General features: G+C 34.9%; 1 protein-coding gene and 2 long non-coding RNA genes across 7 annotated transcripts; 2 read left to right on the forward strand and 1 right to left on the reverse strand.

The window, feature by feature from the left end:
* Positions 1–3,123: 3,123 nt before the first annotated feature.
* LOC113782669 (GDSL esterase/lipase At5g33370-like) lies at positions 3,124–5,933 on the reverse strand. Its single transcript, XM_027328548.1, has 5 exons — positions 5,593–5,933; positions 5,215–5,342; positions 4,826–5,068; positions 4,004–4,256; positions 3,124–3,542 (listed from the first exon to the last, which is right to left on the reverse strand). The coding sequence occupies exons 1-5, from the start codon at positions 5,840–5,842 to the stop codon at positions 3,307–3,309; spliced, it is 1,110 nt and encodes a 369-aa protein (XP_027184349.1). The 5' UTR covers positions 5,843–5,933; the 3' UTR covers positions 3,124–3,306.
* Positions 5,934–18,088: 12,155 nt separating this feature from the next.
* Positions 18,089–19,884, forward strand: LOC113783763. Of its 2 annotated transcripts, none has more exons than XR_003469967.1 (3): positions 18,089–18,276; positions 19,005–19,126; positions 19,663–19,767. It is a non-coding gene; the product is annotated as an uncharacterized LOC113783763 (long non-coding RNA). The 2 variants fall into 2 exon arrangements; XR_003469966.1 differs by lacking the exon at positions 18,089–18,276 and adding an exon at positions 19,800–19,884 and having other exon boundaries at positions 18,741–19,126; positions 19,663–19,699.
* Positions 19,885–20,785: 901 nt separating this feature from the next.
* LOC113783787 lies at positions 20,786–23,656 on the forward strand. Of its 4 annotated transcripts, none has more exons than XR_003469980.1 (5): positions 20,786–20,918; positions 21,706–21,790; positions 22,491–22,588; positions 22,748–23,341; positions 23,635–23,656. It is a non-coding gene; the product is annotated as an uncharacterized LOC113783787 (long non-coding RNA). The 4 variants fall into 4 exon arrangements; XR_003469982.1 differs by lacking the exon at positions 23,635–23,656 and having other exon boundaries at positions 22,748–23,185; positions 23,285–23,470; XR_003469981.1 differs by lacking the exon at positions 23,635–23,656 and having other exon boundaries at positions 22,748–22,802; positions 22,992–23,470.
* The last annotated feature ends 2 nt before the right edge of the window (positions 23,657–23,658 follow it).

Here is a 23,658-nt window from a genome sequence, read left to right on the forward strand (position 1 = left end):
GAACTAGCAGGAGAGATCTTGATCACCAATAAAATCTGAGAGTTTTGTAGGACAATTTGAGTCGTTCTCAGTTCTGACCCATGCTAATTAAACATGGCTAGACCAGCCCCGGCTTTTGACATGATCAGGATTGATCCTTCAAGAATTTCCGGCATTTGAAAATGCCACCTTGATAAGCATTTCATCAATCGTTATGATCAGTACCCATATGGAACCGAAATTAAAATTTTTAAAAAAAAATGTTGCATCTGCCTGTGCATACGAATATCTTCTTTGTGCAAGTTCCACACCTGTTAGCAAGAAAGAGTCCATATAGGGCCAAGAACACAAGCATAAGCATTGGGATTCTTAGCAAGTTTAGTGCACACAATCTCATTTACAGACTTGAAGGACAGAGATTTGCACGCCATATTGGTTTTCGTGGTAGTTCCTTCCAAATCACTTTCTGCCTGTGAATCACCATTCATGAACTTGCTTTTCAATTTGATTGATTTCAAGCGGAGTATGTGAATGATCACCACTGATGGACGTGGAAATCAATGCATCGGAGACTGCATGTCTCAATTCTAGCGTAAATAGCAGAGTAGTGAACGACAAGGGAGCTTGAACTGGAAATGACTGAAGAACAAGATCGTATCCTACGTCTCCATTTCAATAGTGGTACTGTCCAAGGCAAGCCATTGTTGGCAACTGTTTTTGAAACTAGAGTAGAGGAAACCAAATAATTAACTGGGAGGCGCCTTTCAATCTCGATTCAACAATATTAACAGATTTCAAGATATGAAGATAAATGGACACACATGATGGGAAAGGGTCAATCTCTGCCGGCTGGTCCATTGATAGCAGAGGATACAAGCAATAAAGTCATAGGGTTGAAATCGCCTTAATAAGTTTGCAAACCTCCATTTGCAGCTTTCCTACCAGCACCTGAATTCCAACATTTATCTCAAATTACAGGGAAGCATTCAGCTTCCAAGAAAGTTTTTTCACTAATAAGTTTCCTGAAATGCTGGAATCAGAGGACCACTAGAATCTTTAACTTATACTACTAATATTCATGTCTAGACTAGTTACTAGTATAGTACTTCGCCATGCTCCTACAATATGGATGGTATATTACCCATCTTTTAATCATGGAATTGACTACTTATCCTAGCTCCTCCTCCATAAATAAATTAAGACTTGGAGCCTTAATTTTTAATTAAGATTCAGAGCCTTAATTTTTGAAGAGTGCACAAATCACCCCTATGCTACTGATTCCGTAATTGCGCATGCATTACAAATAATGATGTTAAAAAAAATGAAAAAGCTTACGGAGTAAAAATAGCACTGAAAAATAAATCAAACTACTCGATACTCAAATTGCGTTCAAGTCCGTTCGAGTTTTGTTCATCAACTAATTAAATCTTACATTTGATATATTTTCAAATTCGGCTCGAGTTTAGTTCGATTAGCATATATGTAAAATTTACATGTAAAAAGTACAATCTGTCGGAGTTATACTCGATAAAAACTCATTTGAATTTAATTCGAGAAGTAAACAAGTCAAATTAAACAAAATTTTAAATTCGTTAAAATAATCAAGTTTGAATAGTAGGATGTTGGATTCATCTATACTCGTTTCCGTCCTAAGAAAAAGCGAATTATCCCTCTAGCTATTGGGTGGGCTTTTAGGCCCAAACTGTAAGCAAAAGAAACTCTGAGTGGCTTCAACAAAACCCATTAAGGGAGAAATTGGCGGTCAAACCGCGCTCAAGCCCACCAAAACAGGCCGCTCAAATTAATCCACTGGTTGTTGGCATATATGAATCCAAATATTGTCAAGAAAATATATATTTTTCCCCCCTCTGGTCTTGACAAATCATGCAAGTAATTATATGTCCCAAATCGCAGTTCACACAAAATAGAGTCCGCTAAGAAACCAAAAAAATTATCATCGCTGTCAAGAATATTCAAACATTCTGACACAGATTCTGCTTATATACAGGCTAATAAAAGATTAGTCCACCAAATTAAGCATAATTATCTCCTAATCACCCCTATGATTGTAAATTGCAAAATCTTAATAAAGTTTGATAAACTAACTCAGCCCATTAGTAATACAAACGTTAATTCGTTACCAACACACACACACACATACATATACATACATACATACATATATATATATATATATATATTTCTTCTGCAATTCTCAACTGCATGGCCTTGTGCAATTCATTATAGCTAACTGCATGTATTCTGTTATTTCTCCTCTTCATAGTTTTAAACAGCTAAGGTTGTGTAAGCAGGAATTACTGTCTTCAACACCATCCAACTAACTGTTCTTTTCTCTTGAACCAATATTAATTTTCTCCTCTACCTCTCTTCAATGTGTCCCATAGACCTCTTCAATTAGTACCTGAGATTCCATTTACACCTTTCTGGCATTCTCATTAGGATCATGGAACTTTCAATGACAGGAAACCATAATATTGTGCTGTCAATTGGGCACTATTATTAAATCAGTTGGAGGCCATTCCTTTGCATGTGCTGGTACATTCTAACTTTCCTTTTTTTAAAAATATTTTTCTTAAAATTCTGGATTGGTTGATTACTATAACCAATTTTTTTATATTAATTTTTTTTTGTGTAAGTGGAAGATCCTGAATTCAGCACCTTTCACTTACATTCCCTTCCCCGATACCATCCAACCTATTTCTTTCCCTAGTTAGTAGTACTAGAAGGAATCAGGTTGAGAAAAATTAGGATGGAAGAAAAGAAAAAGGGAAAAAGCAAAATATTGAATTAGAGAGTTAAAATTGATGGAAGAAAAAGTGACTGTATAAATCAGTTGATTGTTGCGATATCTCTCCGTGGGTCAACAGTGTATTAATTATAAAGAAAAAATTGAAGGGAAAAAAACAAAGATGAAGAAAAAAGAGGGAGATAAGGGTTGAATGCAGAGGCAGAAAGAGGAAGAAGAGAAGAATTGGGAGGGGAGCTATTTATGACTTTTGACTAACCAAACTACAGTAACATCTCTTTCTTTTAATATACAAAGGTAGATATTCAACTTTCACTCTCAACCACAGTGTTAAAAAAAAAACCAGTGTTAATTAATGAATTTATGAGTCAGGGCTATTTTATATCAATTTATTACTTCATTAATGTAGAATTTTCAAAATTACACTCCAATGTTGTGATATACCACTATAGTAACTGGTAAAAAATAGAAAAAGGAAAAGAAAAACAGCATACACAGCCACAGGTGCTCTGACTAAACAAAACAAACCACAGGAGACAGAACATTGTAATAATTCAGTTTTAGGTCCTGCTGGTGTCCATTGCCAGTGCAGCACTGAGATTCATTGGTTGCATGTATTGGGGGGAGCCTGAGAATATCTGCTGAACAATGATCCTGTTGGCCCTCTCTGAGGGATGGAATGGATCCCAGAATGCATAGATGTCTCTGTTGGGGCACAAGTTGGATAAGGGTGTGCAAAGGCCAATGCCATTGTATGGACCTTGTCCACAACATGCTATCTTTGATGTAACAAATCCTGCAAAAATTTGTCAGATCAGAGATATATTATACGCCATTGCTGTTCTCTTCAATTTACTCTTCTGTTTATAACTAGATATGGCTACCAATCTTCTCGGTAGAAGGTAATGCTACAAACTGTGTTAGTTAATGTCCATGGGCAAGATTTTAGGCCACCCTTTCTTTTTTACCCTCAAGAGGGACCAATTTAGTAAATCTCGTAAAGGCTAGGAGGAGTATTGCCATCAATGTGTGATACCTCCCTACCATATTTTATCCAAGTGGTCCTCGATTATTTCCCATACTTGCCATAAATGTCTGGCAATTCTTTAGCCTTGGCAATCATGTTTACCATTAGCTGGCTCTATTTCAAGTGGTTGAGAATTTAACTCTCTCATAAAGTTGCCTGAACCAGAGAAGCACGTACTGCAAGATGTAACTCAGAGGTACTAATGCTTATATTATTGAGTTTTGACTTACCAAATGCCTGAGGATTAGAGACAAAGTCCATGTGCATTGCCATGGTATTTGCAGCCATAAACACATTAGATCCAAGTTCACTGTTTATATCACTTATCAGTTGTGCCAATTGTGGGTTGAACAAAGAAGCAGCATGTTGCAATTCAGCTGAGCATTCACCATTTCTACTTCTCTGGGCCAATTCAGCTGGTACACAACCTATTGGACCTGTACCTGTTACAATGACCTTCCTGGATCCCAATTCATACAGCCTCTGCACAATGGTGAAGTTAAAATGGCTTTATGGGTCTCTCAAATATGAAAACCAAACTATAATATTCTAGTAGTACATAATTCATTCATTTTGGATCTTGATAGGTGGGGTGCAGAAAAATACGAGTCCACAATCCATCTTTTGTGAACAATAACAAATAATAATAGCTCCATAATTTCCAGCCTTTCTCTCCGTCACTTTTTCCTGTTTCCCATAAGAAACATGCTTGTACTGCTACGAATAGGGAAAGAGCCCTTTCAAGTTTTAATATAAATTCTCATCCACCGGTCAATTTTTATGGTCAAGTAAAAGCTCATCAAAATGCCTCTGTCCCACAGTTGCCTGCACCAACTTGGCATGCTTTTTATGACCATTCAACAACTGCCACAACATTCACGTTTGCATGAACTTAAATTCTACTGAAATATGGTGCAATAGTAAGCTAGCTAAAGTCAGGAAGCTTCAATTGTTCTAGTCAATGCTAGGGCTATTGCCATTCCGCCCTGTGAAATAACCTTATTATGCCCCCAAATAGAGGGAACTGCCAAAAGTAGAGCAAAAGAAGTTACCATCAGAATTTTGCGATACTCGGAAATGAGATAGCGGACGTAATCAGGCAGGGCAAATTGGCGGGATCGTGCTGAAAAGGGCACCAAATAGTAGTTGTTGACGAAATCATTACCACCAAGAGTGATGAGAACGAGTCCTTGATTAATAAGTTGTGTGGTCTGTGCTTCTCCAATAAGGCTACCCACTCGGGTCTGGAATTGTTGGTAATACTCCAACTGCTTGGTAATGCGGATTATGTTCATCTGCAGAACGCAGAGAAGTAGTTAATTTTGTTTCTTTCCTTGTCTTTACACCAAGCCATAGTAAATACACATTATCAGTTCCAGAGAGGGAAAAAAGAAAAAGAAAGGGTTCCAAATCAGCTGATTTGTCCCACAACTAGACGTACAAATTGAAAGCCAGTGTCATTAAGGATTCCGACTCCTGCAGAAGCAAAGTTGGCACCATTAAGCAGCTGCTGCCCCGTATTCTCTGGAGCTAAATACGGCAACGGGGATTGCATGCCCATTCGCTCACCTAAATATGCATAATGTGTCAACATTATTCAACATATGTAGTGGTAATACAGTACGTAATTAGTACGTACCATGCAATAAATTTCTAACGTACCATCAATTGCCAGTATTGCTAACAAAAGAAGGGAAATTCCATACCCCATTAAACATCTAAGGTACCATACTTGTTCTTTACGATACCTTAGAGGTGCCTCTCTGAATGACATACAATAGTGAATAATCAATCAAGTAGAAGCTCAAGTAGTACGTACTAATGATATCAGGTATATTCAGGCCATTTGAGAAACGGCCAGTCGGGCGGTGAGTCGGATAGTCAATGCCATAGGGCGGTGCATCGGCGCGGGCACTGGTGAGCAAATAGTTGTTGTTGCCATTGTCAACTAGGGAGTCACCGAAAATGAAAAATGCTCGGGCATCAGCTCGAGGGGTTATTGAGGCAACACCCAGTACTAGTAGCAAAGCTACAAAAATGGATGAGCTGAACGAGAACGATTGCCTCATTGTTGGATGGAAAATGTCCTGCAAAGAAATGGCGACTAGCTTTGCAGAAGAAGCTGATAGAATGCAGTAGTTGCAGTGAGCTGGTTGCAGTGGTGAAGGTTGGGGGGATTTATATAATATTAGTTCTGCTTGAGAGATCATTGAACCCTCATAAATTGCTCGTCTACCAGTACTGGTGGAGGAGTAGGACTTGAACTCAAGGACCACTGAAACAGGAAATGGAGCTATTGGCACTTGGCAGCAATCAATATGCCTTTCTACAGCCCAAGAAATAATGCACCTTTTAAACATTTACCAATTTGATTGAAAGAAAAAGGAATAGTTGAGTTACTCTGTTAATCAATCTTGCCAAATAATTACTTGTGTTGTTTGGGAGTTTGTCCTTTTAAATTATAAGATCTACTCCTTAAAAAAAAAAAAAAAAAAGGTTACGTGGAAGAATGGGAAATTGACAGTTGAATTCCGTCATGAATGTCAAAATAGTATATATGCTTATTTTGATCACAAAATCTGACCAATTTGAGTCTACTCTATATAAACAAGAATTTCAAGCTGTTGTAAACTGTACACTTTTACCACTTGATACGTTAATTAAAAAGCAGTCATTTTTGTGTTGATATTAATTGTATTTTATGTATTGGGATAAGATAAGGGAAACCGGCAAAGCAAACTTCCCTTTTATTACTACTTCTTTTAACCTTAAATCTTTTAGTTTTGAAATCTTAATTTATCTCCAGAAGTCGGATTAATTATATTCTTTATTACTTTGCAAAAATTTTTAAAAAATTAGCCACAGTTAGAACCTCTAAAATTGGACAATTGTGGTTCTCCAAGCAACCAAAAAAAAGGTGCAAGTTAAAAAAAAATAGTCAGTTTTAGAAGCAAAAAAAAAAAAAAAGACACAGAGAGAGAGAGAGAGCAACAAGTTGCCAGTCAAACCAGTTACATCAAGTTGACACAAACCCTATGTGTGTTTTTTTTGAACCTAGCAAAGCCCTTTTGTTGTTTGTTCCAATCCCTGCTGGTTGAATCATTAGGCTGCTTTCCTTGTCGTTATGAGTCAGTTTAATTGTTGAATCATTACGCTGCAGCCCTATGTTTGTTGTGACTAATCAGTTTTCGAGGGTGATCGATTATTGAAAGAAAAACTATTAGATTGAGGCACTGACGGAGAACTTGCATGTGTTTGATTTGGCCAAAAACGACCCTCTAATTAAACGTGGTTTTCAGAGAAAATTGAAAAGCTTTCCTGATTAACACGTCTGATTTGCTACTACAAAGTCTTTTTCCAAGATCTTCAGATTTGCTAGTAACACTGGCCAATGATTTGCTGATTCAGTGTCCCTAACAAATCTTAATCAGCAAACAAAAGGGAAGCCAATGATTGTCTATACTGTATTACAGATTGTTCTGGTCTGACAGGAGGAAACAACATTATGATTTCTTTTTTTTTGATAAAACAGAAGCTAATATTATTAATGAATTAGTTGGAGATCGTCTAATACGATACGATTTGCTTGACGAAAAAAACTGCACTAATGGCAAAAAATATATAGAAAAATACAAGGGAGGGTGATAATTATTAGTAAATAAATATATATATATGGTAGGTTATGTGAATTTTAAATGTGTTAACGGCCACTAGAAAAATACTACAACAATTTTGGAGTACAGTAATTTCATGATTGGACTACTAATTGTCCCATAAATCTAGAAGCATTATATTACAGCAATTTTGGAGTACATGAATTTCATGTTTGGACTCTTAATTGTCCCATAAGTCTAGAAGCATTATATTTTCAGAAAATTGTGTCGATTTCAAATAATTCGGACTTTTTTATTTTTTGATAAAGGGTTTTTATAATGAGTGCATTTTAGGCACACATTAATACATCTAAAATTCACCTAACCTACCATATATATATATATATACACACACACATATACTAACAATTATTACATTCCTTTGCATTTATATACTTTTTTCTATTTAATCTTTTCTACCCTCCATTGTATTTATTTACTTTTTCTAATTAATCTTGCATTTCCAAAGATACGATACCTGAAATATATTTTAACGATTGCTCACCTGTTAGAAAGACCCTTTGATTAAAAAAAAGTGTGACGGTAAATGTTCTACTTTAATAGTAGTATTTGGTGAACATGCACCTTAAATATTAAAAACAAAAAAGTATGTGACAAAACTATATCAAAAGTAGTACGAATTCCTATGCCTCCCACTATTCAAAAGTAGTACAATTGGAACCAAAACGAAATTACTTTACTGCTGATATGCTTAGATGTCAGTTGATCATTAAGCTAACGATATCAAGGGTAAACAGGAGGATTTCTTATAGGTCACAGTGAAATGCAATAAATAACGTAGTTTATTGTTTTTTAATAGCAAAATTTGAGTCAAAATACGAAAAATACTTTGTGGTTCAGCACAGATTTAAGAAGAAATTATTGAGCTAGACAAGGGGAGACTTGAGAGCAATGATGCCATGTGATTAAAATAAATGAGGTGGGGTAGTATTCCAGCTACTCAATTTGAGGGCCTATTCCATATTTAATCATATCATCTCCTCCTAATCTTATCACACATCTACAAAATCCTAAGCAATTCAATTCCTTCAACTACCACATGTCATGGTTTAAGCTCAGTGGTGAGTTTAAAGTTTTATACCATTGCGAGCAATATAACCATTGTTATGTTGTTAGAACTTGGGTTAATTCCACTTTGTACCCCCTAAACTTCAAAATGGGACACTTAAGTCCCTGAAACTTATAAATTGGGATACTTAAGTCCCTAAACTTATAAAATGAGACATTTCGACCACCAACGGCATTCAAGATTCTGTCAACAATTTTCCTTAATTGGGAGGTATTTATAAGTTTAGGGATTTAAGTGTCCCATTTTGAAGTTTAGGGACTGAAGTGGGTAATCGTCCAAAGTTTGGGGGGACAAAGTGGAATTAACCATTAGAACTTTCATTTACACTATCTGGGATGGAATGTTAAATTATGCCAAAACCTGAATAGATCCCACATGCTAAGAAATTAAATACACTAGGACATTGGAGTTTAAAATACTAGCAAGATAGTTTAGATGAGATCAAGTTTAGTATCCTCAAAAATTAAATGGAAAACACATGTAAAGGAAGCAATTAAAATTGGGTTTACAAGTATTACACGGCGAAATTATCTGTGTGGTACGTAATACTACTATCATTCTTTGAGAAAGAAATATTCCATTTTAAGAAAGTAGGCAGAATTATCTTTAAAAAGGTTTATAAAGAAGTTGAGCATATAACATCAGAGACGTACTTTCCAGCCAATGTAAGCAAAGTAATTTCTATTACCCGCATCCATTTCCTTTTTTGGCATTTTTTTTACAAAAAAAAAATAAACTTTTACTGATGGAACTTACCATTTTCGTTCCAAATTAACGGACAAGAAAAACTGAACAAAAAGCAATAAATGCATGAGTTTGTTTGGATAGGAGTTTATTTGAGATAATTATTGTAGCATTTTTTGTGATGCGATATATGTGAGATAAAAAGGTGATTGAGATTTGTGAAGCAAATTATTTTTTTCAAATCATGTCAATCCAAACACACTCATTAATGTCTTTTCACCCTCTATGTAGGCTTGATCGGTTAAGTTTGGAAATGCCATATCGTCAATTTTTGGCCATCAAGGTCGTTTTGCAGATAAGAGGTTTTAGGTTCAAATTCTAAAAAAAAAAAAAAAAAGGTGGTTTGCAATTCTCACCCAATCATTCAGGCTCTTAAATCCTCTTGTACTACAAGGGAATTGATATCACATGATTCGGGCCCTATTAAGTAGTAAGTACTTGAGTTGTTGCACCTGGTTGACGACAAAATGATTTGTATGAAAAGTCATAGTATCATTTTCAATTATAAACACCAAATGCCCTAATTATTTGTTCAAAGCTCAAAAAAGACCAACTCAATTTGTGTCTTCACTAATTAGTAATACTACTTTCACCTAATTAACACACACAAGTTGCTAGCTAGCTTGGAATTTAACGGAAGCCATTTTGATCATTATGGCCGACAAAAAATGAATAGGATAGGCATAATTTGAAGTTCTGAACACAGAGAGATTGTCTGTTCTTGAAATTATTGATGAGTCTCCTTTTCCTGTTCTCCAAGAATAAATCACATGCTGCAATAAGTTATTGAAGTTTTGAGGTTTTCTACTCAAAAGTAGCGCTACTGAGAAATTTTGACCCTTCTTCCAGCCATACCTACACCTAGCTAGTTTGGAATTCTTCTATTAGCAAGCCACAAAATAAGACACAATTATTATACTACGTACCCAACTTCTTTACATGTCCAAACGGCTTTCGTTTTCATTATCTGCACTAACAAAACTATTACAACATAAAATTAAGACGAAATTGTACATATATCTTGATTGCAAGAACTTCGTACGTGAACACAATGATGCTTGGGAAAAAGTACCACTTTGCTTTTGTATGCTTTTTTAAAAAAAAAATGAATTTATGATCAAGGGAACTAGTAGCTCACTGCTATATAAGTTGTACAAGGATATGATTATCTTTCTAAGGTAATTTTCGATGGAAAAGGGAAGAAATGAATGAATCCCTATACCAATCAATAACCAACGACTAAAACAGCTAGATGTATATGATAAATCCAAAAAAAAATATCTGAGTAAATGAAAAGGAAAGCTAAAGAGAAGACATTAATTCAGCATAGTTGCCGGCAATTCAATAACTGTCAATGTTCGTTGATCATTTACTCACCAACTCATACTCAACTGGCCATGGAGTTTTGATTGCAGTATATATAATGCAATGAATGGGTAGATAGGGTCTCGATCGCTCTCTCATGCAAATGGCAGAGGAATAGAAGACCATAATTAGATTCATATTTTCATTCTTTCTTTCCGTTTTCGGGTTGAAGTTTGCACATCCATGTCTTTTTTTCTGAATTTGGGAACCCCAAAAAATTTTAAATTTTTTTTGGTTTTTCAAAGAAATGAAATCAAACCTGTAAATCTTCTGTTTCAGATGATAAGTATACCATGAAATTGTAAATTGAGTCTACTTGCTCAGTTTTGGCTAGTTGAATTTGTGTTTGTTGATTACAGATTGGTAAGTAGTAGCTTGGTTCTACTAGAGACCTGTTCCTGCTATAACATTAATCATTAGAAGTTAATAGTTTACCTAAAAAGAAAAAATGATAAGCATATACTCTATAAAAATTTTCCATTTCTTCGACGAGTACTTGACCTGTGTCCCGCAGACGACTATTTATTAGAGGTTTAAAGCAAGTATGCCTGAGTTGGTGTGGGTAGAGAACTTTACCAACGCAACTACCCTAAGAAGGAGAGCTTTCTATTGATGAAAACATAAAAGTTTTGTAAAGACTTCGAAGCACTATGTCATGCATGATGTCCTATTCAATCAAAGGCAAACTACCTATAGGGACGACTTGAATTTATAGATACATACGTAGAGTTCAACACAACAGGCACATGATATTTGAGAAGACACGTTACAATTGACGGGGGTACTTTTAACGGTTTTATTTATGCAAATATGTGTGTTAAATTTAGGAAAAATAGTTCAAAATGTCTCTCGCATTTCATCAAATGAATTTTTCATTCTTCACTTTTCAAATGAAAAATTTACATCCCTTATAAAATCAAGTCGATAAAATTTAGTTCTAATTTAGATTTTCGACCGCTTTTATCCTGACCCACCCATGGTCATTTTTTAAGGGAAAAAATGGTTAGATTTTATTTATAGTTAAATAAATGACTTGATCCATATTTACATTTACTCCTTAAAAAAAAGGATCTGACTTGAACCGTATTCATTTTTTCTTTAAAAAAATGGCATCTGACGCACAATCGATATTTATTTTTGCTACTAAAAAAGTAGAATCTAACTTTTTTGTACATAAAAAATGATTGTATGTGGATTATGCAGTAATTTCCGGTTAAAAAATAGTAAAAAATTTAGGTTGAGATCAAAGTTTGCTAATTTAAATTTGTAAGGGACATAAAATTAATATTTAAAAAGTGAAGACGAAAAAGTTCATTTGGCGAAATGTGACGAACTTTTTGAACGATTTCTCCTTAAATTCAACTAACAAATTTAGATTTGAAAACTAGTTAGTCAACCTCTTAATTAATTGTTAAGCCGTAGCCCAAGTGCAGTGAAGATGTTTTTAAGATTTTTCATTCCATTTTCATGTAAATAAGCCAAATATAAATTAATAATAGCTGTCATGCCTGGTATTTCTGGTGTTTGAATAAATTTTTTTAAAAGAAAATCTTCGAATTTACAACCACCTAGACTAATTAAAGACTACAAAATATCACGAATAATTTTTTGTCTCCATAAATGCTATTTTTGTTGTGACTAAATTTGGGTGATAGGTCATTTTATCCAAGAGTGTTCTAACATGGAACTGACACGACCATGAATCGAATCACCATGCATAGTGGTGTATTGCACTATCTTTATTGCAAGGTTGGGGCCTTGATTCATCACTGGCAAAGCCAAGAAAGTGGCAATGACAGAAGCTTTATTTGGCAGCATAAACATGCATTTATTCAAGTTGTTCGGCCGACAACGTACAATTCAAACCGCAGGATGTAAATGTAAGAGCAATGCGCACACTCAAGTTGGTAGAGACTAATATTACGTTTTTGGGTTAAAAGGCCTTAAAATTTTTTTCCTGAAAGTAATATTTAAGTACAGTGTAAATTAGATGATGCATAAAAAAGGTTGATTTACGTTATTATCATTTCCTTCTTTCTTAAAATATATTTTTATCACATCCTTATAACACTCATAATATATAAGATTTAGAAGTTGTTTGGTTCGGATTCTGGATTTGGTATCATAATTGAAATTAGAATTATAGACCCTACTAAAGCTACAAACGAATCAAACCGCTCGCAAGCGGCTCGAGTTCAAACTCGAGTCGAACTCAGTCAACATCGATCTCAAGTCGAGATCGAGTTGACCAAGTCGAATTCGAGTTCAAACTCGAGTTCAAAAATACTAAACTCGTTAGTTCGCGAGCTGGCTCGAACTCGATTATATATATATTATTTTATTATTTTAATAGTAAAATTATATATATATCTCTAATATTTTATTATTTGTTAAGAAAAATTATTATTTTATTTATTTTTAAAAATAAAATAATTATTTTTTTATTTTTTTAAACTCGAGCTCGAGTTTGACATTTTGAGCAACTCAAGCTCGAGCTTTGTAAAATTATGTCAAGATTCAGCTGGTTTGCATCCCTAGACCCTACTATGCGTTATAATAATTCCCTCTTACGGGTGTGGTTTGGAAGTGGGATGAGTTCCATTATATTAAAGAATTAATTGAATTGAAACCCAAGTTATACGTGGAGAATGATAAAAGATAAGATCTAATACTTTCATTCCCATCAAATAATTTATCTAGTGATTTATCAAACAATAAATATGAGTATCATTAACTCTAGCCCTGGTTCCTATCCCTCATACCGATTTATCAAAGAGTCCCTTAATTAGTTTTTGCAGCAGAAAATACACAGAATTTACACATAATGCAAAGTCCAAAGTGGCCTCTCATACATGCTACTCGTTTTCCTTTTCTGGGCTTTGATTAAAATTTTCTTAGAGTTGCATTTGAACTTTCATCAACAAAGATGTACATGGCACTAACACCAAGATGATCTAGGGGAAGGGGGAGTATGATGGGAAAGGGGGAGGGGGAGTATAATCGATGCTAACAGTTATATAACAGTTGTATAATCTACTCTAACCTAATTTATGGAAGTATAGTCGATGAAAAATCCTGTCGAGAGAAGCCACCCGAAGGTGACAGCCACAATTAAGTGACAAGTATGATGGAAGGCAAACCAAGACTTTAACCAACAGCCCAAGAGGCTGTTGGCTCCTTACGTGCATATCAGTTCAGCAGTTTCTGGCCAATTTAGCTTCAACTTCTGGACTTCTGGTAATGTACGCTACTTCCACGTGTAGTTGCCAATGTCATTTTTGACTCGTTAAAAGATATACGTACTAGTGACAGAATAAGAGATAGAACATTAGTTAGACAAATTTTTGGACGAATTGTTTCCGTTTCTAGAGAACAAAAGCGTGGGATTCATTTCCACATATGATATGCAAATCAACTGTATCTCATGAAAGGGAGAGGGTTTCGCAATTGCTTTTGAATCAGTTCCATGGCTATTGGAGATGTGTGTGGGATATCAATTAAGACTATTTATTGCAGTTCATTTCAGGTTCAAGCAAAAAGTTTGAGTCATTTAAGTAGACTTACAGGCGAATTTCGTTTATACCAATGTTTTGAAACTCGCATCAAGTAACGACTCAATCAAATTCAAGGGTTAGGGGTCAATGGTTGAATCAAGATAAAAAAAAAATCAAAGAACCAAATGACGTAATAATAATGTCATAATTATATCTCAATTATATGTAAAATAAAATAATATGAAAAAATTCCCTTAAGTTGAAATATTTAATGAGTTTATAACATAGAAATGTCAATGGGTGGATTTACAGTTTCCTAAAACTAAAGGATCATAATAGAATATCAAAAAGTATTAAGATGGTAAAAGCAAATTGAATAAGATAAACCTGATCCCTTCCTTCTACTTTCTCAGCCATTAGGCCCATCACTGTTGTTTCATATTTGACTTTCATTCATTCAATGCTCACACAGACACACAAGCATGTGAATCCTCTCTCTCTATCCTCCCTTCTTTTCTTTTCTTTTTCTCCAAAACTTGATTTTAAAGCTGTAAAGAGCCTGGCAGCCATGGTAGATTGGTGATGGCAATCAGGCAAGTTGACAGGGGAAAAAAAAAAAGCAAAGAGTGAGAGTTCAACCGGAGTTTTGATCGAGTCATTTACCTTCCGGGTTTTAGCAACAACCCGGAGTGGTGGCATTGTCGGTTCAACTGGCCGAATCAGTAGCTCTAGTTTGAGTTTAACAACACTAGACTTTATATGACTAAAGAAATTAGGACAATCATGTTAAGCAAAAAAATGGTACTCGGTACTCGATACCTGTTTGGATTGTAAATTATTTGAGATATTTTTACTGTAACACTTTTTGTGATGTGATGTATGTGAGATAAAAAGGTAATTGGAAAGATAAAAAGGTGTGTTGGAAATTGTAATGATGATATAAGCAAATAAATTTTGACAAATAATCCTCAATCCAAACGTCGCATTTCATTTTTTTTATAATAGCAGTTCTACTATCATTTTCATTAAATAATTTTCATTCCTTAGAGTATATTATAAAAAGATAGCGAGGCAGCCATTATGAAATAAATGGAGTGCAATTAATATTTCTTTGTTTTTTTCTTCAAATGTCATGGTTGAGAAAACATTAGAAGAGAGAAATGCCATTTATCTCCAAGATTTAATTTAATTGATAGGAACATTAGTCCAGTAATCATGAATTTTCTAATTCGACCTTTCAATCTTCCCCTTTCTCTTTTCTCCCATTATAAAGGTAAGAGTCTCCCCTTGGACTAAAATAACAATGGTTATCTCATGCAAGATAACCTGAGCAAAGTACAAGCCCTCAACCTAGCAAAGACCTGCAAGTTATCTATCAACCAGGATTTCTTGACAATAGACTTTGTTTTCGTTTTATTCATTTCCAACCATGGCCACATTCAAAGCACAATAATTGAGAAAGGACTGTAAAAAGTTTGGCTAGGAAAATTAGACAAATTTACGAAAACTATGGGCCATTCGAAACAAAGGGCTTTAAAACCAAGTAAACCAGGATAAGGAATCAAAGTTGGTTTATCAAGGTGAACTAACGTTGAACGTGGGTCTTTATGTCGGTTACGGAGGCCCCATGTTGCAAGTCCCAACCCGGCCACATAATTACACGAGCACGATGCTAAGAGGCTTTTCTATAATATTGTTAACTGAAGCGCTAAGCTGGGAGTGCATTATGCAATTTTAGACCAACACTCCTACTCACAAATACATGCACGGCTGGTTTGGATGGAGGAAAGACAAGAGAAGGATTCAAGAGAAAACGAGAGGAAAAAAAGGAACAGCAGAAATGGGATTGCTTGGGAGTAGGGCTGCAAACAAATTGAGTCGCTCGCGCTCAAAATATTAAACTCGTTAACTCACGAGCCGGCTCGTGAGGTCGAGTATATAAATTTTTATATATTTTTTTTATTTTTTATTTTATTAGTAAAATTACATATATATCATTAATATTTTATTATTTATTAAGAAAAAATATTATTTTATTTATTTATTTTTTAAATAAAATATTTATTTTTTATTTTTTCGAGCTCAAACTCGGCTCGAGCTTTAAATTGTCAGCTCGTCGAGCTCGAGTTCGAGTTCGAGTTCAATAAAAATAAATTAAGGTTCGGCTCGATTAGGTCAAAATTCGACTCGACTCGACTCGACTCGTTTGCTGTTCTACTTGGGAGGAATTATAACCCTTGTTGGATTTGGATAGGCTACAGATGTTCGCTTGGACATTGAAAATGCGTTCTTGTCTGTAAAATGGCTAAGCTAAACACTAACATTATGCTATATTTGATGCTACCGCTTTTGGAGATTTAGGATTTGCTTTTGCATCATGGAAAGCAATGTTGTTAATCTCGAACAGAATAGTGACTCGGCTAAACTATTGACCCCGTTTGGCAAGTGAGTTTTTTGGGTGTTTGTTTAAAATTTTACTGTAGTTTACTGTAGAAGTTTCTAAAATTTTTTTTTGAAATACATTTTTTTTTTAATATTTTGAAGTGTATAGTTTAAAATTTTTGAGAAGTTTTTTGAAATTACTGTAACTAAAGTTTTTAAAAAACTTGTAGCAAACAAACTTGGCAAAAAACTTGTCTGCCAAACAAGGCCATTGAGTCAGGTTTCAACTAATCGGATTGGTTGGGCCGTTCTCCAAAACCCGCTAACATCAGTATGATATCATAACTATTTAATATTTCTATAAGTTTCAAAAATATTGAAATTAAGTTCTTGATTATATTCAGCCAACTATACAAAATGTTTCAAAAATATTAGATTTGCAAAAAAAAAATGAAAAACTAAATTAAAACAAGTTATGCAAGTTGGAATCATTGATGCTAAATTGATAAGATGATAGGAATGAAAATCATTTAGAGAAGCGAATGATATTTGTATTTACACTAGGTGTGTGGCTTTTTTTGTTCCTATTAATAAATGAAAACTTTACAATTTAGATAATTTAAATTATATTTGAAAAAAATAGAAAAAAAAATTTGAGAACCAAGTTATTAATCAAATCGGGCCACTAGTTTGACCGATTTTTTGATGATTTTAGCTGATTTTTTGCCAAATCAGTTTGGAAAGAAAATTGATTTACAATCGATCGGTTCGATCCGATCCGGATCTAACATCACTGATGGAAAAACACTTAGAAAATTTGTCTTATTATTAACCATATAGACTAAGGGCGGAAGCCCGGTGTCCACGTCGGACGTGGTCGTCCTCCGCGTGGCGGGATGGGATTGGCTTGCCCTTCGCCTTTCCTTCCGTTTTTCCCTTCACCATTCCTTCCGTTTGGTGTCGACGTTTTCGGTGGAAGTCAGTGAACTGCTCCACCAACTCTGCCCGCTGCAGACCCATTCCAAACTGCTTCCTTGAAGCGATGGACTTGAGATGACCACTCAGTCCCATTCATTCTTTAGCCTCTCTCTCATACATTGTGCATTCTCGAAGATTTGGTCAATGAGATATCTGAAGAGATCCCCATCAAATTCAACTTTCCTGTTCTCTTCTCTTCTTCCATCTCCCTTTTGTTATAGGAGAATAGATGCTGAAAAAATCAGTTGAGCCATAGTGTTCTTGTGCTATAAACATTCTTTGATCTGATCTAATTTAATCAATTTTGCTTGCTTAGGTTTTTGTCCGAGAATAGAACTCCTCTTATTCTCCCTAATTTTTTTCCCTCATGTGTTGGAAGGTGAGAATCATGCACTCACGAGGTTTGTTTTCCCCCTCGGTTTTATTATCCTGTTTTTCCCTTGTGCATATTTCTTCCTTATTTTAACCCTTCTTGCCATAACCGTTTTGTTCCTTTTTTTTCGCAGGAAATCTTTGTCGCCCTTTAAGGAGAGGAATGGGTTTTATTTTTTCTCTCAGTTTTACTTCCTCTTTTTTTCCCCTTATGCATAATTTTTTCCTTGCTTTCTTGCCATAACTGTTCTGTTTTCTTCTTTTTTCCACAATAAAATTTCGTTGCACTTTAAGAAGGGAAATAAAAAATTTATTAATGTTTTGTCTCCTTGTCTTATTGCCTAGCTTGATCTGATTCATGCATCTTGAAGAGCAATCGTCCAGGAGCAGAAAAGGAAAGAATAGTTTGATGCTGTTGGCTTCAGGTTTTTCTTCATTTTTTCTGGTATTTTTGGTATTTTTCTTCGGCCGAGATTGCTACAAGAAGGATAAGAAGTGTTGCTTGAGTGCTCAAAATAAATAGATACTATAAGGAAAGCAAGAGAGGCAGAAAGAGGAGAGAAAATAGAACACCCGAGCACGAGCGAAAATGAAAGCGAGGTAATTTTTGAAATCAGGAAACTGAGAATAGTGCTGGAGTTGCTGCCAAATCTTAGACTTATCGGAAGTTAGAGAAATTTGCTGCTCTAGCCCAATTGATTTGCGCAATTAGAAATGCCTCAAATTTCTTACTCAGAACCCAAGCTGTAAATCTTGAATTTTTCTTGTACCTTCGATTTAAATAGCCTCAGTCCCAAAAAAATTGAGCCCTTTAGTCTAAATTACCTGTAAATTTGCTATCTTAGGCATTTATGACTCATTTAATGTCACCTTAGCTTAATACCATCTATCTTTGCTAATTGGTATCCTCTCTTTTGCTATCATAAACTTCCCAGCGAGCCCTGCAATGGAGTAAAAATTGTAGCATTCCACCTAAGCATTTTCTTCTGGGGGATAGATCTTGAAGATTAGCTTCAAGATATAAAGATGGGTTATTTAGTTGTGTACTACGTGGGATTGTGTATATGGTTGTCTTTGTTTAGTTATAGCTCCATTTTCGTGTACTCTGAGATTGTAAAAGACACTGGAACATCCCAAGGCTTTGTATTTGTAGATGGGATTAGTGCCATTGGAGAAATAGATGACGATTTCATTTGTGCCACCTTGGATTGGTAGCCACCTGAGAAATGTGACTATGGAACCTGTAGCTGGGACCATGCTTCCCTTCTCATTCTGGTACTTTCCATTTTCCTGCATTTGCAGCTATTTTGTGTTTCATGTTTATGTCAGTGCGTGTGTGCGCGTGTGTGTGTGCCTTTTTTAATGTTACCTGCAAGCTTACTACGTTGGTATGCTGAAGTTGTTGATGGATTTATCCACCTGAACCAATGCCGTCTTTTATAACAAGGGGATGATGGCTTGTTTGAGCTGTATATTTCAGCTTCAAATTCATTTCTGGTTAAAAAGATGTGATTTTTATGCTTTAGATGGTGTGTCAGAAAAGTCGTTTGATGGCTGCGAATTCCACTCTGATGCTTTCGGCAATGAAGTTGTAAAAGGGGAAGAAGACAATACTTGTTGCTTATCATTTATGCTCTGTTTTGTTTGCCTTTTGATTAAAGTCCAAAAGATCTTGATTGTGTTCTGAGAGAGATGTTAACGAATTTCAAATTGTCCAAAATGATTCTGGGCTATTATATGCAGTGACCAATTTGAATTAAAAGATTAGTGTTTAATGGACCGGTTTGATCTGTTTCTTGTTTTATTTGCAGGATCTTAACAACATAATTTTATTAAATGCAGTAAAAGGTATTAACTTTTTCTAGCTTTCTTGATTACTAAAAATGGCATTCTAACGTTATAGTCCCGTTATGGGAGCTCAAGTTGCTATCCTCCCCTAATTTTGCAGCTTTTTCGCCATTAAAGATTAGACTTGGGGGCACCCTGCAAGATAATGTCATATATCAAACTCAGAGCAATCAATGCTGCCATTCATTTGTTAAGAATTCCTCAGAGTTATTTGGCTTCACTCAAGGGTGCCTTCCTTCGTCCTGATGGGATGAATTAAACTCCTTTTTCAAGAAATTTGGGTACGTAAGAAGCACCACCTTGGTTAGTTAGACTGGTAATTATTTATCATTATTCTTATCGATCTGAAATTAATGAATGATTGTCTTCATTCCTGGGCTGAAATTATATTTGGTTTGAATGCTCTGAATGGGAAGAGAATAAGGTCCTATGGTTCAGTAGTTGAAGGTTGGGATTCCTCAAATGGTGAAGCTTTTATTCGTTACATTGTTGAAAAGGGCTATGTTCAAGTATGATACTATCCATGGACAATGGAAACATCATGAGATTAAGGATGACAAGACCCTTCTTTTCAGTGAAACACCAGTCAAAGTCTTTAGACTTGGGTACGGTGTTTCCTAAACTTAGTTTAGTCTGTGTAATTTGGTCAGAAGATTTGATTTTTTTGGCCAAAAAAGTTATGCATTAAGTGGTTTTCTGGTGTATGTTTCAGGAACCCCGAAAAGATCCCTTGGGGTGTTCTTCTTTTTATATTTTAAAAATAGAATGTTTCTGACCTTGTTGCTTCGTTTCTCCAGTTGATTGCTTGTATGCAAGTTAAAAAGTTGACTGTTATCATTTTGTACTGTGTATTGAGAAAACTTTTGTTTTACCATTTTACCTTTTGTGTGATTTTCTATAAGTTGTGCAATTGGTGTAATTGACGATGATGCTAAAATTTATTGAGCTTTTTTCATTGCTGAACACTTTTGCAAAATATCCTATCAGATATAGTTGTTTTGCATCAATTTTTTGCTGTTCTATTTTTGGTATTTGAAATATGAAAGGTGCAATTCCCTAAACAGTCTATCTGCTTGTTTAGTTTACGGATGAAAATGGACAGCGGCAACATGTGTGGCAGACATCATGGGCTATTAGTACGCGATTTGTTGGAGGTATTATCATGACTCATGGGGATGATACTGGCTTAATGCTTCCACCTAAGCTGGCACCTGTACAGGTATTCAAAAAGGTCTTCTACTGGTTGTTTGTTTTATTTCTCTGATACTAATGTTTGCCTGTGATCTGTTTTATGTTAGCCTTTGCTTGTTTTGCTTTTAGCGTTAGCAGTTTATGTGACTTTGTACTGGTCTTGAGTGCTAACTGTGATTTATCAAATGCCTGAGTTGGACTTTAACTTTTTTCAAATCTTTGTTGCACAAGAGCTTCTCTATTTATTAATTTTTCATATTCATTACATACATGCAGAGAAGAATCTTCTTCTGACAGAGACTGATTAATTGTTTCTAAGCGTATTGCTTGTTTTTGGTTGTTTTACTGATTAATTGTTTCTACGCTCCTTGGTATGCCTGATTGGCTGATTCCTCGTGATTTCATTTATTTGTTATTTTTTGGGGGATTTTTTTGGTCATGGTGAATTGGATGTAAGTTTTTTTATGGTTTTGATTAATTAGAGCCTGATGTGTTTAATTACTTTTAGATCCGTGTCTTTTCTTTTCTTTTGATTGTAATAGTCGAATTCGGATCTTTGCGAATAAGATTGCTGTGATTTTGCTCTGTTGTATATTTATGTGTGGATTCATATGCACTGCCAGTTTTTTGTCTGTTGCCGTGTATGATATTTAGGAGACAGATGGACTAGCATGGAAGACTACTGTGTTGGAATGCGAGATTGATTTTTGACATCATTGTATTTGCTGATTTGAAGTGATTTTGAGCTGTTCTTGTTAGCGAAGATGTAAAGAAGTTTTTTTTTCTGTTTTCTTTTCCCCGTGATGAATTTGTAGGTGTGGGCACTGTAAGAAGCCTGCTCCAGAGTACGAGAAGCTAAGTGCGAGTTTCAAGAAAGCTAAATCTATTTTGATTGGAAAGGTTAGCTCTTCTGCTCTTTTATGATCCATTGACCCTTTCAAATATGGTAGGAAAAGTCTCATTTTTACTCTAGGTTCATAGTGTTGCTATATCAATTAGAACATTTCCCATGGGTTATTAAGTAGTTTAGCTAAAGTCTCATTTTTACTCTAAAGCTTGTAACTTCTGGGAATGTTACTATTGCATTGCTGTAGAGAGCTCAGATATGATGCAATATTCATGGCTTTTGCCATGCTATTGTGGTGGGTTTGTTTTAATGAATTTTGTAGTTGTACATTATTAAGGGTTTTGCCATTTTATGAATCATCTATCTTTTTGTTTTTTTCTGATCACTTTAGGAGTTGTCATCCTTGGAAGTTTCATTAATATAGAGCAAGATGCTATGGCAAAACTCTCTCAGACAACCTATACAGTTATTTCATGTTAAAAAAGTGCTTACATTTTTCTTTTCATCCTTGCAAACTAGATATGCTCTATTTGATTTCCATCACTAAAATCTTGAGAAAATGGAACCTGAGGTCCATCGCTATCTGGTTGCTTGTTGGCATCAACATCAGTTTAACTTTCTTAACTGTTGTGAATCTTCTATTTTGCATCTGATTTAATTTCAATACTTAAAAGATTAATCAATGTTTTCGCTGTGAATTATAACAAAAATAAGTTTAGGTTTTGAACTTTTATCAAATTGTATCTGTTGTAGGTGGACTGCAATGAGCATAAGAGCCTTTGTAGCAAATATGGTGTTTCTGGTTGCCCGACCGTCCAATGGCTTCCAAAAGGTTCTTTGGAGCCCAAAAAGTGAGTATATGTGAAATATTGGAGTTTTCAAAGGGTCTTTGTTTTTTTTACTTGCAATGTTGAAATGATATCTGTCTTGATGTTGACTCTATGTAAATATAACTTCCATGCCTTGAGTTCATACAATTGTATTCCTCATGAATTTATTTTTATTCTCAGATATGAAGGTGCACGATCTGCAGAAGCCTTGCTAAGTTTGTGAACAGTGGAGAAGGTAATGTTATTGGCTAGCTGGCTTGTATTTTGTGGTCCATAAGTGTAATCCATGTTAACAAGTTTGGTAGATTTACATTAAACCATATTTGGGTAAAAGTGTTGAATAATCCACGAGGTTGTTAAAATCCAATCCATACCACTATTTCTTTAATTCTTTCTTCTATTTCGATTTTTCCCTTACCAAAAGGTCTATCTACAATGGATTATTTCCGGTTATGATAGCACTGAAGGCTACGATTAAGAGACAGGTTAGTTTTTGATTTGCTTCTTATGTGGTTTTAATTCTTTTTTCTGTTACTAACCCTGAATTGCTACCAGTGATGACAAAGAAACTGTTCAGCGTAATTTTAACGGTGGCCAAAGTAGCCAGCTTAAGAAGTTGTATGAATTCAGCCTTATTCTTTTAACTCCGATTAAATATCAGCACCTTGGCCATGTGATTTTCTTGTTTTATTCTTTATTGTTTGTTTCACGGGATAGGTACCCCTCGATTACCTTGAAGCTGGTGCTAATATCGTAATATCTGCATCATATCAGGTTATATGGCTGTCTTTTTAAATTTTTCCATTTTTTGGGCCTTCCTAAAGATATCGTTTAATTATTATTGAAAGAATTTATCATGAAGTTGAAGCTTTTGATTTGTCTTGTTTGTCATTGCTATAAAATGATGGAAACCAAATTTGTCTTGAAATATTTCAATCTTTGAAAATTTAATGTAATTTTCTTCTTCTTAAATTTAGTTATGCGGATGATGTATTTCAAACACTTCCAAATTTAGTTATGTGCATTAAGTAGATCTTAATATCCTTTATTCTGATGTCTCTCTGTAGCTTGGGATTGCTATGGTTGAACGG

The sequence above is a fragment of the Coffea eugenioides genome, chromosome 9 (assembly GCF_003713205.1).
Source record: "Coffea eugenioides isolate CCC68of chromosome 9, Ceug_1.0, whole genome shotgun sequence".
NCBI classification, from domain to species: Eukaryota; Viridiplantae; Streptophyta; class Magnoliopsida; order Gentianales; family Rubiaceae; genus Coffea; species Coffea eugenioides.